At 37.6% G+C, this 13,759-nt stretch overlaps 1 protein-coding gene, 2 long non-coding RNA genes and 2 pseudogenes across 5 annotated transcripts in view; 1 reads left to right on the top strand and 4 right to left on the bottom strand.

Moving 5' to 3' along the window:
* Nucleotides 1–13,759, bottom strand: part of LOC148680332 (uncharacterized) — a 406,127-nt gene that overhangs the window by 23,639 nt on the left and 368,729 nt on the right. The gene's annotated exons all lie outside the window — the stretch shown is intronic.
* The window catches only part of LOC148680383 (uncharacterized), a 106,886-nt pseudogene that overhangs the window by 14,316 nt on the left and 78,811 nt on the right, over nucleotides 1–13,759 (bottom strand). The gene's annotated exons all lie outside the window — the stretch shown is intronic.
* LOC148680396 (E3 ubiquitin/ISG15 ligase TRIM25-like) lies at nucleotides 1,405–3,249 on the bottom strand (annotated as a pseudogene). The gene has a single exon (XR_015942664.1). The product of XR_015942664.1 is annotated as an E3 ubiquitin/ISG15 ligase TRIM25-like (transcript).
* LOC148680395 (uncharacterized) lies at nucleotides 4,730–11,066 on the bottom strand. The gene is made up of 4 exons (XR_015942853.1): nucleotides 8,731–11,066; nucleotides 6,454–8,392; nucleotides 5,345–6,318; nucleotides 4,730–5,200 (listed from the first exon to the last, which is right to left on the bottom strand). It is a non-coding gene; the product is annotated as an uncharacterized LOC148680395 (long non-coding RNA).
* LOC148680394 (uncharacterized) lies at nucleotides 9,528–13,546 on the top strand. Its single transcript, XM_088650814.1, has 5 exons — nucleotides 9,528–9,619; nucleotides 9,806–9,916; nucleotides 10,103–10,195; nucleotides 11,212–11,316; nucleotides 13,132–13,546. Exons 1-5 carry the CDS (start codon nucleotides 9,560–9,562, stop codon nucleotides 13,183–13,185), a joined length of 423 nt encoding a protein of 140 aa, XP_088506940.1. The 5' UTR covers nucleotides 9,528–9,559; the 3' UTR covers nucleotides 13,186–13,546.

Below are 13,759 nucleotides of genomic sequence, written 5' to 3'. Positions count from 1 at the left end.
ACTTTTTACGACATTTTTAAGACCATTATGAATTAAATTTTAGACTCATAAAGGTCTAAATGCTAAATAACTTTTCAACATACCCAGATGAAAAAATATTTTTTATTTGCCAAAAAAATATTATAATTTAATACATTTAATAATACAATAATAAATTAATAATATTTTTATATATATTTTAGATATTTCTAAAAATTAAAATAAAAAAAAATTAAATATTGTGTAAAAACAAGCAAGCTCTACTTGTATTCTAACATAAACATACTTCATAATAATAAAAATCGGACAAATGTTTTAAAAGTTAAAAAAAAACTACAATAAACTAAATCTGCACAATAATCTGTCCAGGTCGATGTCCTCAGCAGTAAATACATGGAGCACGTTTAAACAAATGTTATTGTAAGGAAAATAATAAAAACAGATAAATTATAAAACACTGGTTTTAGGATCTAAAAATTTATTCTTTAAAAAAGTCTCAAGCAAAAAGATTCCAATGGCGCTGCCTGCTGGTACATAAAGAATATGGTCAATATTCTGAGACAGTACAATGTTTATAATAATTAATTATTTTAGTGTCCATTTCATTCAACATGTTTAATATTAGGGGCATCCACATTTTTTGACATACTTTAAACCAGGGTTTCTGTGGGTTTTACTAAGTAAAATGTAAGACTTCTTAAGACATTTTTATGACCATTATGAATGAAATTTTACTCCTAAAGGCTAAAGAACTTTTCATATGGCCCAGATCGAAAAGGTTTTTATTTGCCCCATCAAACAAATATTACAAGTGAATACATTAAATAATACAATAATAAATTAATAATATATATTTTTAATATATTTTAGATATTTCTTTGAAAAAAAAATGTAATATTGTGTAAAAACAAGCCAGCTCAACTTGTATTCCAACATAAACTTTCTTTATAATAATAAAAAATGAACAAATGTTTTAAAAGTTTTAAAAAACTATAATAAACTAAATCTATGCACAACAATCTGTCCATGTCGATGTCCTCAGCAGTAAATATATGGAGCACGTTTAAACAAACGTTATTGTAAGGAAAATAATTAAACCATTATGATAAATAAGGTTAAAATGACCTTTTTAATAAAAAGTTTAAAGATTTATTTAGGTGGATTGTTGGTGATTGTATGGGTTTTGGCCAGACTGGGTAACAAAACATGAACAAAGGAAAATGAAGACTTAAAAAAAAAAAATTTTTTTAAAAGATTTAAGACCTCCAACACAATATTTCAGTAAATTTAAGACTTTTTAAGGCTTAAAATTTTGAGTCTTCTATGAGAATACTGTAGGTCAAGTATCGTCAGCTCAGTTAAACCTTTTTAAATGTATTGTTTTTATTTATTTTATATAGCGTAAGTGCTCAATGACGCTTTACAAACAGTAGTAGAACAAGAAAAGCAATAACCCTAAGAAGATAGAGAAAATGGGAGACTAATAATACATAAAAGAAAAAGACATGAGAACAAGAGACAAAAGAAACTTTTTTTCGGTCTTTCAATGAGTGCTCCCGGACGACAAAGCACAGACTATTCGAACTGAGACCAAAGTTTTGCAGGATGTTTTGATGCTGACTCTGACCAACACGAGAAGAGCAAGATCCAGGGTCTCAAAATCAATTGATTGAGGGCCGCAGCTCTGCACCGTTTTGCTCCAGCCCCAACCTAATCACCGCTGATGCAAACAATCAAAAGTGTTCACAGTTTTGAATTGTTTGGATCAGTTTTGATTTTGTTGGGGCTGGAGCAAGAGTTTTTTATTTATTGTGTTGAAAGAGACCTGCGTTGTTGTTGTTGTTTTTTTTTTTTTTTCTTCTAGAAAACCGTTTTCGGAATATTGAACATAACTATATCAATTCTGTTTGGGAGGAACCAATTGGATTTTATTTATTTATTCATTCATTCATTCATTCATTTATTTATTTTTATTTATTTATTTATTTAATCATTTTAAGCCCTGCTTTGCTGCAGCTCTGATCATTGATCTCCTGCTCCAGTCACTCCAGTTGTTATTCAGCTCCACTCAATGCAGTCTTTTCTTCATCTCTGATCATCTGCCTGAGCTCCGAGCGGCTTCTCTCGATCCAGCAGATGAGCTGAGTGAGGATCCTCTCGGTGGGGTCCACTGCGGCCTGTGCAGAGCGCTTGTGAGACTCCACAGCCTCTCTCCGCTCCTTCAGCTCCTTCTGTCTCACCTGGAGTCTCTGCTGGAAACTGCTCTAGGGGTTTCCCACAGCTGACCCTGTAGTTCAGTCCTCTCTGCAGCAGCTGAAACGGTGTCATTGTTTTTGCGTTGATTCAGCAAACACGGATAACATATACAGCAGGGATCAGTGCTGCAGAAGATCTTCAGGAGTTTCTCATGTTGAGGACAGATCACCTCCTGCAGTTTATGAGTGGCTTCTATCACTTTGTGTTGATTTCCTGGGTGAACTTCATGATGTGACAGTAACAGTTCAGACACACCAGACAGGACTCGACGGCTCTGTTTCTGGCTCCAGTACAGACGTCACACTCCACATCTCCAGATGCAGCAGGATTCCGAGCAGGACCGGCTGCTTGTAGTTTACTCTTCTGCACTTTCTCCAGCACTTCGGCCAGCATGGTGTTTTTAGCTAAAGCGGGTCTGGGCCTGAAGGTCTGTCTGAACTGAGGGCAGCTGTAGACTCTCTTCTGATTCCAGCAGTCTGTGATGCAGCTCATACAGTAACTGTGTCCACACGGAAAGGAGACTGGGTGATTTAGTAGATCCAGACTAACCGCATAGCTGAACTGATCCTGTGCCACAGAAACACTGAATTCTGCCATTTTAAAGCTCACACTCTTTTTTTTTTTTTTTCCCCAAACATTTCCAGTCCAGTGCATAACCATCTTACAATATTACACATTTTAGCACAACATTTGTGACAAAATAACAAAAAGAAACATTGCTGAATCAAATTTTTTTTTAATAACCGATTTTGGTACATCCAATACTTTGGCAAGATACACCGATTGTGATAGATTTTTGACAAACGAGTCCTTCCTTTAAGTGATAAATCTCTCATGAGCCACGTGTCAAATTTATTTTTCATTTTCATCAAAGGAGGTTGTAAATTAGAATGTATCCTATTTGACTGATCTTTACAAATGTTAACATCAAAGTAAGTTACTTATTCTCTGATTGGAATACCTTCAAATTCAGTAAAAGGATTGTTTTTGTCTTTAAGTGGGAATAGGATACATATATATATATATATATATATATATATATATATATATATATATATATATATATATATAGAATAAATATATTTTATTTTAAATTAATTTAATACATATATTTTAATTTATTTATGTGTGTGTGTATATATATATATATTAAAATATATATATAGAATTATTTTTTATTTATCTATTTATTTTTTTATTATTTTACAAATGATGTTTTACAGAGCAAGAACATTTTCACAGTATGTCTGTCAATATTTTAATAAATTGTGGAAAAAAATAAACAGAGGGCTAATAATTCTGACTTCAAGTGTGTCTGTGTGTGTGTGTGCCTGTACTGTTATATTCCTAATGATAATGACCGCCACTGGAAATGTTAATTAAATTGCGCCATCTAGTGTACATAAGGTAAAATGGTCTGTGTTCGAAACTGCTAAAAAGTGTCATTGCTTTAGCCGTTTCGAACATTACAGGGGGCGCTAGACTGCGGTTTTGTCTGTGTTATTATCTCTGATGTTTAACAGAGCAGATGAATGTTCACAGTATGTCTGATAATATTTAGATATATTTATTTATATATTAAAATATATATGTAGAATTCTAGAATATATATATATATATATATATATATATATATATATATATATATATATATATATATATATATATATATATATATATTTAGTGTTACTGATTGTAAAGCTTTAACATTGCTGGAGGTAGAGATTACTTAGTATTTAAATAATACTTCGAAATGACATGATGGGCTTACGAATGTCAGGTACGACGGCGTGACGTTACTGATATGCAAATGAGCGCATGACGTCATCTGACAACATCCGTACTCGCCGTCGAACCTTTTATCTTCTGCAGATTAAGGTAACAGGCTGCTGCGAAATGCTCGTTTTACCGTGCTTAGGCAAAATGTAGGGCCACCAAATGAGTAACCACCGTGCGTTTTACTGAACGCAGCTGATATGGGGAACATGTTAGTGTTATTGCAACATTTTCCGTTGTACACAGGTGTCATGAGAAATCGGGTCCCCCCCCCCCCCACCCTCTCCCCCGGACCATTGGTTCCGCCTAGGATACTATTGGTTCACTGGAGTTGTAAGTATAGTTTGTAGCGCCTGATTAAAATAATAACAACATTATATATATATATATATATAAAAAAACACACACACACGTAAATGTAGTGAAATTTTGTTTAAATGCATGCAATTTAAAAGAACGTTATAATGACATAACGTTAAACCTATTTTAAATTATGTATTTCGTATACTGATGTACAACTTAAAGGCATGAGTAAAGCTTTTAATTTTAGATGCTACCAATTATGTAAATGTCACATATAAATAAATAAACATCATCAAAAAGTTCTCAAGTCATAACCAAAGGTTGGAGAATTATTGTAGTTACCGATAATAATGTTACTGATATGGTTAGGGTTAAAATGTCAAGACTGCGTGCTGTCAGTCAAACAATTGCTAAATGGTCTTTTGTTTACACTTGTCAAAGAGGATAAGTGTAACGGAGTAGGTTGATCGCTCTTTTACCGTGCTTAAGTGAAATGAATGACCACAGAATGACTAATTTGCACTGCACCAGTTTATAGTGAACACGCTGGTGTTTTGTGACGTTTTAAGTGACGTGCGCACACACACACACAAACCCTTTGATAGGGTCAAGCATACCCAGAATTATGAGACAAACACATTCTTAGTCATCTTTCCGATCGCCGTGGAGGCGAGCATTGGTTTATTTATCAGAAGAAAATATGCATCTTAAACTTTAAAGAACAATGGAAAACAAAAATAATAAATCAGGATGTGGGGGTCCAAACAAAACAAACAAACAAAAAAAAACAAAACAAAGTCCAATAACTCAGATAAAGCCACAAGGCCATGATGTCTATACAGCTCAGAACAATTAGCTGCGCAGATTGGAATCAGGTGGCAGCAATCTGCAAACAAAAGAAATTAGGAAACCAAAAAAAAAAAAAAAAAACAGGACGTAGCACAAGTATAAATGCATGCCATTCTCTCCCTCTCTCACACACACACACACACACACACGTGTTTTTGTAATGCAACAACTTAATTCTCACCTCTTCTGTGTTTCGCATGACCCCAAACAAGATGAGCTGCTCAAGTGGAAGTGACCTTGACCTTGTTACCACGCAAGAGTTCAACATCAGCATGAATCGAATTGAAACATTTTTAGTGTGCCAAGTAGACGAGTTACGGGAAATCGCATAGAACCTTCAGAGAAGCAACGGAGACCTTGACAGAAAGAGATCTACCCGCTGTGCAGAGTGAGCTGTCTGCCCTCAAATCCACCATCCCAGACCAGGGCAGGCAAATGGAGGAACTTAAGGGCAAGCTAGCGACAGAGGCAACCGACAAGGACAGACCCAACGACAGCACCGACGATGAAAGCGCCAACGATGACAGCGACAACGACAGTGACGACATGGCCTCGCAGGCACCTGCTTTGTCTATGCCAGATGCCAAAAGAGAGAGTGAAGAAGGCCTGGACGACCTCCTGCAGCTATTTTGGCCCACAAATACACAAGTACCAGGGAGCAGCTGAATGAAAGGCCACAAGCCCATGCAAGTAAAAAAAAATATTATTATTATTATTATTTTATTATGACTCAAGTCAATTAGACTTTTCCTCCAACCTCAATTAAAACACTGCTGATCCAAATAATTGAAAATGTGTGACACTTTGATTATTTGCATCAGCTGTATCAGATTGGCTATGGCTATGCTAGATAGCTTGGCTATGCTCTCTTTCTTGCTTGTCTCTCTGGTCAGAAACGGCATCAAAACTTCTCTCAATTAAAACGGTCTGTGTTGCGTTTTTTCCATGACAAGATGGACTCTGACGAAGAGCTGGACCTGTCCTCGGAGGAATCGGTTCAAGACAAACTCAAGTCCCTAGAAAACTTCACCATCGAGCACATATCCAGTTTACAGCAGGACACCAGGAGACTTGGCTGGTTTGAAGGCAAAGGTGGACTCTCTTAAAACGCTCGTTGCCGACCAAGGCCGACAGCTGCAGGAACTGAGGGACAGCCTGGAAAGGAAAACAGGAAGGAACAGCAAGACGGCAGGTGTTTAACTTTCGTGATGGACAACCTGATTGAGACAGGTGACAACTGAACACATTTACACGGTCTGGTGTTAAATTGCATCACACTAAAACAAATACCTGTTAATTCCATCAGGATGAACGCAAGCTGGAGAGTGACGCGTCCATAGTGAAGGCGGAAGGAGTTGCAGAGTCGTCAAAAGGCTACCGCAAACCAAAAATGTAGTTGTACATCAAAGAAAAGCACAGCAGCAGGAGTTACCTCAAGAAAAATGCACAGAAAGTTATTGGTGAGAAAGAAATGGACTTTTTTTTTTTTTTTTTAATTTGGTGTCGTGGGCTGGAAGGAGAAATTACCAGAAGGTAGAGCTGTTTTGTCTGCGGTTCTCTTCTTCTCGTGTGACAGTTCGAAGTGACACAACTGCACCATTAAGATTATGCAACTTAATAAACTTTTACAATCATCTTCAAACTTTTGACTGTTCTTTTAAAATGCACAAATACATACATGTGTATAGCTCGATGGTTTCTAAATCAATGTATGAAGGGTCACAACTCCGCACAGTTCTGCTGCAACGCACAGCTGCTTTAAAATATTCTTAAGCACCTCTGTAAGTTGAATCAGGTGTGTTTTTAATTGGTATTAGAGTAAATATGTGCAGGGCAGCCAATTAAGTTTTAAGACCTATATGAGCTCATACATTTTATTTAATTGTGTGTGTGTGTAAAATATACACAAGTATGTAGCATTGGTCTCAAACTTGCATTTACACACAATTTTAGACCTTTTTACGAGGATTTTTCATACTGTGTTGGGATTTTAAGCTAACCAGAAATAACTGAAACAAAAATGACAATGGTTATTATTGATGCCATTTTTTATTTATTTTTTTTGTTTTGTTTTTTTAAAGAAACCCATACTTGTTTCAGACGTTGATGTCAATCTTGCAATAATGGCTCTCAAAATGGTCGTTTCAATTTTATTATTTGTCAGAAAATGCTTGCCTTATAATAATAATAATAATTATTATTGTTAATGACAATCATCATTAATAATGAATCATCAGATTTTCACCGAACAGGTGTACTATTCAGTCATATTAATTATTCGAATTTTAATAATGTATATAAATATGTATAAAATTATATATACAGATATTCTATACATGTATATAAAATAAAAACTGCTGGGAGTGCAGTTAAGCGTGTTCAAAAAATAATAAAATAAATAAAACACGATTAGCCAATCAGGGCCTATACCCGCACATTTCAAAAAAAGCGCCAAAAAGAACAGCATCCGTTAAGACCCGAGTGACCCTCACACACAAACCACACACCCGCGACACCGCACGCGACACATTGCTGCAAGGATAAAGGTAAATTTTATGATTTGTTGTATCAACACTTCGATATATTCGAATGTTTGGGTGACTTGTTTATTGTTTGCGTCCATATTGTAACCTGATCGTCGCGTTGTTTGATGCCTCCAGCGCTTTTCATAATGAATCTCAAAGCTGCCGAGCTTAAAATGTGTAAGTTAGCTTGATGTATCAAAGTGACGCTAATGTTTGTGATCGTATATTAATTCGGGCTTTAACGTAAACGTTAGATTCTTGACTTTTATTGCAGACCTGGAGTTGCCAAAGGCCACGTTAACTGCATTTGCGTATATTCACGTACAGCCTTACCTATAAACTTTTCAAAATAATGTCCGAATTAATGTCATTTCCACGCTGCATATTTTTAAGCAGGATGTTTCAATCGTTCTTGTTAAACTACACGTGCAGCCAAAAAAGGTGTTTACTTTGATCCACGCAAAATAGGTATTTTGAAAAATAATGCATGAAACAAGTTAACTTAAGTCATTGCTCAAATGTGAAGATGCGTGTATTTTTCTAAATCTATCCCACAAGCACACCTACGTGTGCCTGAGGTCAGAGGTTGTGACAGGGGGATTTGACTGTAAGTTTGTTCGAATATTTTAATTCCATCATTCATTTTCTTTTCGGCTCAGTCCCTTTATTAAGTCCCCGGGTCGCCACAGCGGAATGAACCGCCACTTATCCAGCACATGCTTTACGCAGCGCATGCCCTTCCCGCTGCAACCCATCCTTGGCAAACATCCATACACGCTCATTCACAACAGACAATTTCAGTCTACCCAATTCACCTGTGCCACTTGTGTTAGGACTGTGGGGGAAAACGAAGGAAACCCACACGAACGTGGGGAAAACAGATTTTCAACCTACTTCAAAATATCTTTGTTTTTGTGCAAACATTGATTGCTCTAATGCGTGTGTTCTTTTCAATATTTTTCAGAAGGCTCCAGATCACACTAGTGCTACAGAGATGCCACACGCCCCCCAACTCCCACCCCCCCCACACATATTTTCACACAACTTTTCCAGCACATATTAGACTGGCAAAGCCTTTTTACCTATTTACAGTACTGTATACCCTTAATTGGCAGATGGGACAGGGTATGAGAAAAAAAAAAAGCTTGGTTCCCGCAAGAGATAGGGTAAAATGTGCGGGAATGTAAGAGCAGATGGTGTTAATCGTTGAATTTGCAACAATGTTGCAACTTTGTGCGGGAGCGTGGGGGAGGGGAAGAAAACAGAGCACGAGAAAGGACGAGGACAGAGTGTGGGAACACTGGACCTACGCTTTCAAGACTTTTATTAGACCTGGGTCTAGTGTACCAGAACACCTTGAAGGTACATTTATGCGGAAGTACATACTTCAGAATATCCCAGTTTTTGTTCCTGTACAAACATTGATTGCTCAAATGTGAAGATGCGTGTGTTCATCTCAATATTTTTCAGAAAGGAAAGTCTCCCGATCACAACAGAGCTAAAGAGATGCCACACGCCCCCCCCCCCCATTTGCAAGATGAAAATGTGCCGGAGATCCAAAGAAGCGGATCAAGTGTAAGTTTTTTTTTCTTTTCTTTTTTTTTTTTTACGAATATCTTGATTCGTTCATTTTCTTTTCGGCTCAGTCTCTTTAATAATCCGGGGTTGCCACTGCGGAATGAACCGCCAACTTGTCCAGCACATATTACACTGGCAAAGCCTTATTGTATCCCCTAATTTGCAGATGGGACAGGGTATGAGAAAAAAAAAAAGCTTGTGTGCAAATGTGGTGATGCATGTGTGCTCTTCATATTTTTCAGGACGGCGCGCCAAAGCATCCTGGTGAGGTCACAGAGAGAAGAGATGAAAACATGCCACAGCCACATGCAATCGTGAGAAAACAGACAGCGGCTGAAAGAGAGAGAGAGACGGTGAGTTTATTTATTTATTTTTAAATATGTTCGTTCATTTTCTGTTTGGCTCAGTCCCTTTATTAATCCGGGGTTGCCACAGCGGAATGAACCGGCGACTTTTCAAGCATCCTCGTTTTTGTTTCTGCACAAACAATCATTGCTCAGGTGTGGTGACGCATGTGTGCTCTTTTCCATATTTTTCAGGACGGCGCGCCAAAGCATCCTGGTGAGGTCACAGAGAGAAGAGATGAAACCATGCCACAGCCACATACAATCGTGAGAAAACAGACAGCGGCTGAAAGAGAGAGAGAGACGGTGAGTTTATTTATTAATTTTTAAATATGTTCGTTCATTTTCTGTTCGGCTCAGTCCTTTTATTAATCCGGGGTCGCCACAGCGGAATGAACCGGAGACTTTTCAAGCATCCTCGTTTTTGTTTCTGCACAAACAATCATTGCTCAGGTGTGGTGACGCATGTGTGCACTTTTCCATATTTTTCAGTCTTCCGATGACAGCGACGTGACCGTGACGAGAGAACCCACTCCAGAAAGAGATTCTTGCGTTCCTGAGCTGATAAGAACTGAAAGTGTGATCGTAAGTTTCTTTGAATAATTTAGCACATTTAATGAAACCCACATCTTTTATAGGTGTGTTCAGAGTTCAGATCAGTCTCACCTCATTCCCTTTAAGAGTCAGTTGTGTCGCGCCATGGCGCATTTGCTATTTACATGACGTAAAGTAAGAGTAAGTGGGAAAAACTGAGCATTTCACTAGCAAAGAAAAACAGTTAAACAGCATCTTCAGCGCGAGAATGAGAGATAAATGAATAAATTTCACTTTCGCTCTCGTGGATAGGATAACCTTGTACACACAGACATCAATTACCCTATAAATAATTCATTGTGTTTGTTAAGCGCAAAGATTTGTTTCAAAATCTATTTCTAAATTCGGTTCTAATTTCCAGCAAACGAATAAAAGAACAATAAATACAACGTGTGGTCAAAAAAACTTGAGATATATCCTAATACACATGCTAGCTTGTTATTAATAAAACAAATATAAATAGGCATATAATAAATAATACTGCTAATAATCATAACATTATACAAAAGCAAATTGTTATGAATGAACTGAAAAAGCCTCCCGAGATGAAGAAGGGATGAAGTCAGTGGTTTTTATATTGATGTAGGCTAGTCTATTGAATATTGATTTGTCTATTGATAGTCCATTGTTCTGGTCTATTGAAAACTCTATTATAGTTTCTCAAAATAGCAATGCGCTTTAATACGCCTCCCTTTTTAGGCCAGAACGCCTATGGGCGGGCGCACATACGAGCGCAAATGTATTTGCTATTTAAAGAGCGTGGCGCAAATCGTCAAAGCGACTCCTGCGCCAAGCGTAAACTAGCAAACAACAATTGCGTCGTGCCTTGCGCTTCACATTGCACCTGGTGTATGATAGGGCCCTCAATGTGTTGCAAATTGAAAGTGGCGTCGTTTCTTTAGTTTGGACACTGAAACTTTCACTTTAGACAGACCTTTATAGTTTTAGGATGTTGTTGTTCATGTCACTTCTGGTCAAAATATTTAACTTGTGCCTTTTATTCGTAGCTTACGATGGAAATCCTTGAACGTGGTACAGAGGAGTCTAACGCGGGTCCAGAGATGAGTGAGGATGACTGTAACCGTTCTGGCCAGGATGTCAGTAGTGAAAAGGTAAAGTGAGCTGCAAAGTCTGCACTCCGTCCATGTTTGATAGTGCCATTGCGTTTTTCGGTTTAAATCGCCTCAAGAAAAAATATTACATGTGTAACGCCTGTTTCAAACCGCAAGCGTCAGCGGCGCGTGAGCAGAGCGTGCGCAGCGCGCATGTCGAGCAGTAGCAGCACGCAGGCGTTTGCCTTTCACACCAGCTGCGTTTGCAGCGCGCAGCTCTTCGGCAGCTGCTGCAGAGATCAACCTATCTGTCTATTCTATCTAGTTACCCATGTCTCTCTATATACAAATACACTTTTTAAACTTTTCATCTGCACCAAGGCCCCTCCTATGCTGTGTCTTTAACCTGCAAATGTTTATTTTACAAATTTTATAGATCAAATAGTACTGTTTGCTTCTCAAGCTAACTTATAGGAGAAGTGTCTACAGTCAGAAGACAATCGCCTGTGATATCATGTCATTTGTTATTTGATTATCAGTTTGCTGTAGACCTAGTTATAATAATATTTATACAATATAGTTATAAAGATATTTATACATGATCAAACTAGTGTTGCTTTCTCCGCTTCAGTGATGTCCAGCGGCAGAGTAACCGCTCGTTAATTCATGCTCGTGCAGAGGATGAGACGGACGAAAGTAACCAATGCATGCCATTCTTTTACTTATTTTCAAGTTGTCAGATTCACAGTGCAAACAGCTCCCGGTAGGAATAACTCGAGTGAACATAAAACAAAGCCGATTAAAACTTCCTTAATCTGCTCAGCTGCACAGAACACAGCGAGCTCACATCATCCACCATGCGTGTCGAACAACACTACCCACAATACACTTCGCTATGGACTACAAATCCCGTAAATATTCTATTTCCCCTCTCCTACCACACTAGTGTGCAACTTAAGCAAAACTGTTACTAAAAGTGTTTTACATTTGGTTTTGTAGTTCGGGCCTAAATAAATGTTTGTTGCCGTTTTTAATCGTTTTAAGTTAATTTGAATGACTATATATAAACCATTTGACATTATTAACGCATTTATTGTGTAAAATTTGTACTTTTTACTGTCATTCAATGTGTTTTGGTCATTATCAATGCACTGTCACTTTAATTGAGCGTGAGCAGCGCGTCAAAAATAGACCCAGCGCCGAAACTATCGCTGCACTGCTGCTTCGGCGACGCTCACGCCTCGCTCTGACGCGCTGCTGTTGCGTGCGGTATGAAAGCTGTAATCTGTTAACATAGACGCCGAAAACACATGCGCTGCTCACGCGCCGCTGACGCTTGCGGTGTGAAACAGGCGTAAGCATAATAGTTGCCATGCAAGCGTGCTACACAACTCGTTGGGTTGTTCGTCCTGTAGCAGCACGCAAACAGCAGCAGGGGAGACCTGCGCCAGTCACTAAATCCAGCATAGGTGCTCTCAACCCTCCGCCACATACTGTCTTTATGTTGTGCACTGTGTTTTTCATTAGGTCAACTGTGCTCAGGTGTTGTATTAAAATCTGACCCCGGGGACAAATCTGACTCTGATGCGTGCGTGTGCACGCAGATCACACATATCGGCTCTTGGCTATCAACTACAAATTGTAGATGTGTTGCTGTAATACATGGAGACTAATTGCAAGGATTTTATTATTTTTTAATTATTATTACTGGGTGACGTGCATGTAAACATGACCGATTATCAGCCATGAAATGAACTTTTGCAAACAATGTGTGTACAACTGTGAAACAATGAGTAAAACTGAAGACCATGTATTAATTACTTTTGTTTAGTTTTTGAGTCACTTTTTCTCTAATTGCATTTTTATCTTATTCAGGACCCCGACAGTAGTGTTCCCGGGAAAAAATTCAGGCGGTGGTGGAAATCCTGATGGACTCTCCTTTTTATTTATTTTCTTCTTCTTCTTTTTTTCTCTCCTTTCCTCTTTCCGTCAAAGACGACAACGTGTGCATGGCAAGCTGTTTTGGCATTGAATCGATAACCTGTACACGTGTCTATTTTCATGTTACTTGTGCTTAATTTTTAGGTACAAGGGTTAAGTACTAGTAACATGAAAATAGATACTAGTACGGGTTCTAGATTAAATGCCAAAACAGCTTGCCATAGTGAGAAATATCCAGCTGCAGGCCCGCAGAACCACACACGTTTCAGGCACACTATCTAGGCAAACTATGTGTGGTAACTAAGTCATTGGGAGCATTATCGCTTGGTTAAAATTGCTTTGTTGTAAACTATAAAAAACAAACTAATATTGTGTCACATTAAAATTAATTACTATAGTTAATCATGTAAACAATATATAATATAGTTATAATTTGAATATCTTAACTGATTATGTCTCTCTCTCTCTATATATATAGATCTTTTTATATATTATATATATATAATATATTTATATCTATTTATATATATATATATATATATATATATATATATATATATAT

This window comes from Danio rerio, chromosome 4 (assembly GCF_052040795.2).
Source record: "Danio rerio strain M-AB ecotype USA chromosome 4, GRCz13ab, whole genome shotgun sequence".
In the NCBI taxonomy this organism is placed as follows: domain Eukaryota; kingdom Metazoa; phylum Chordata; class Actinopteri; order Cypriniformes; family Danionidae; genus Danio; species Danio rerio.
The sequence above is the reverse complement of the archived record's forward strand: the minus strand, read 5'-3'. Positions and strand labels throughout refer to the sequence as shown.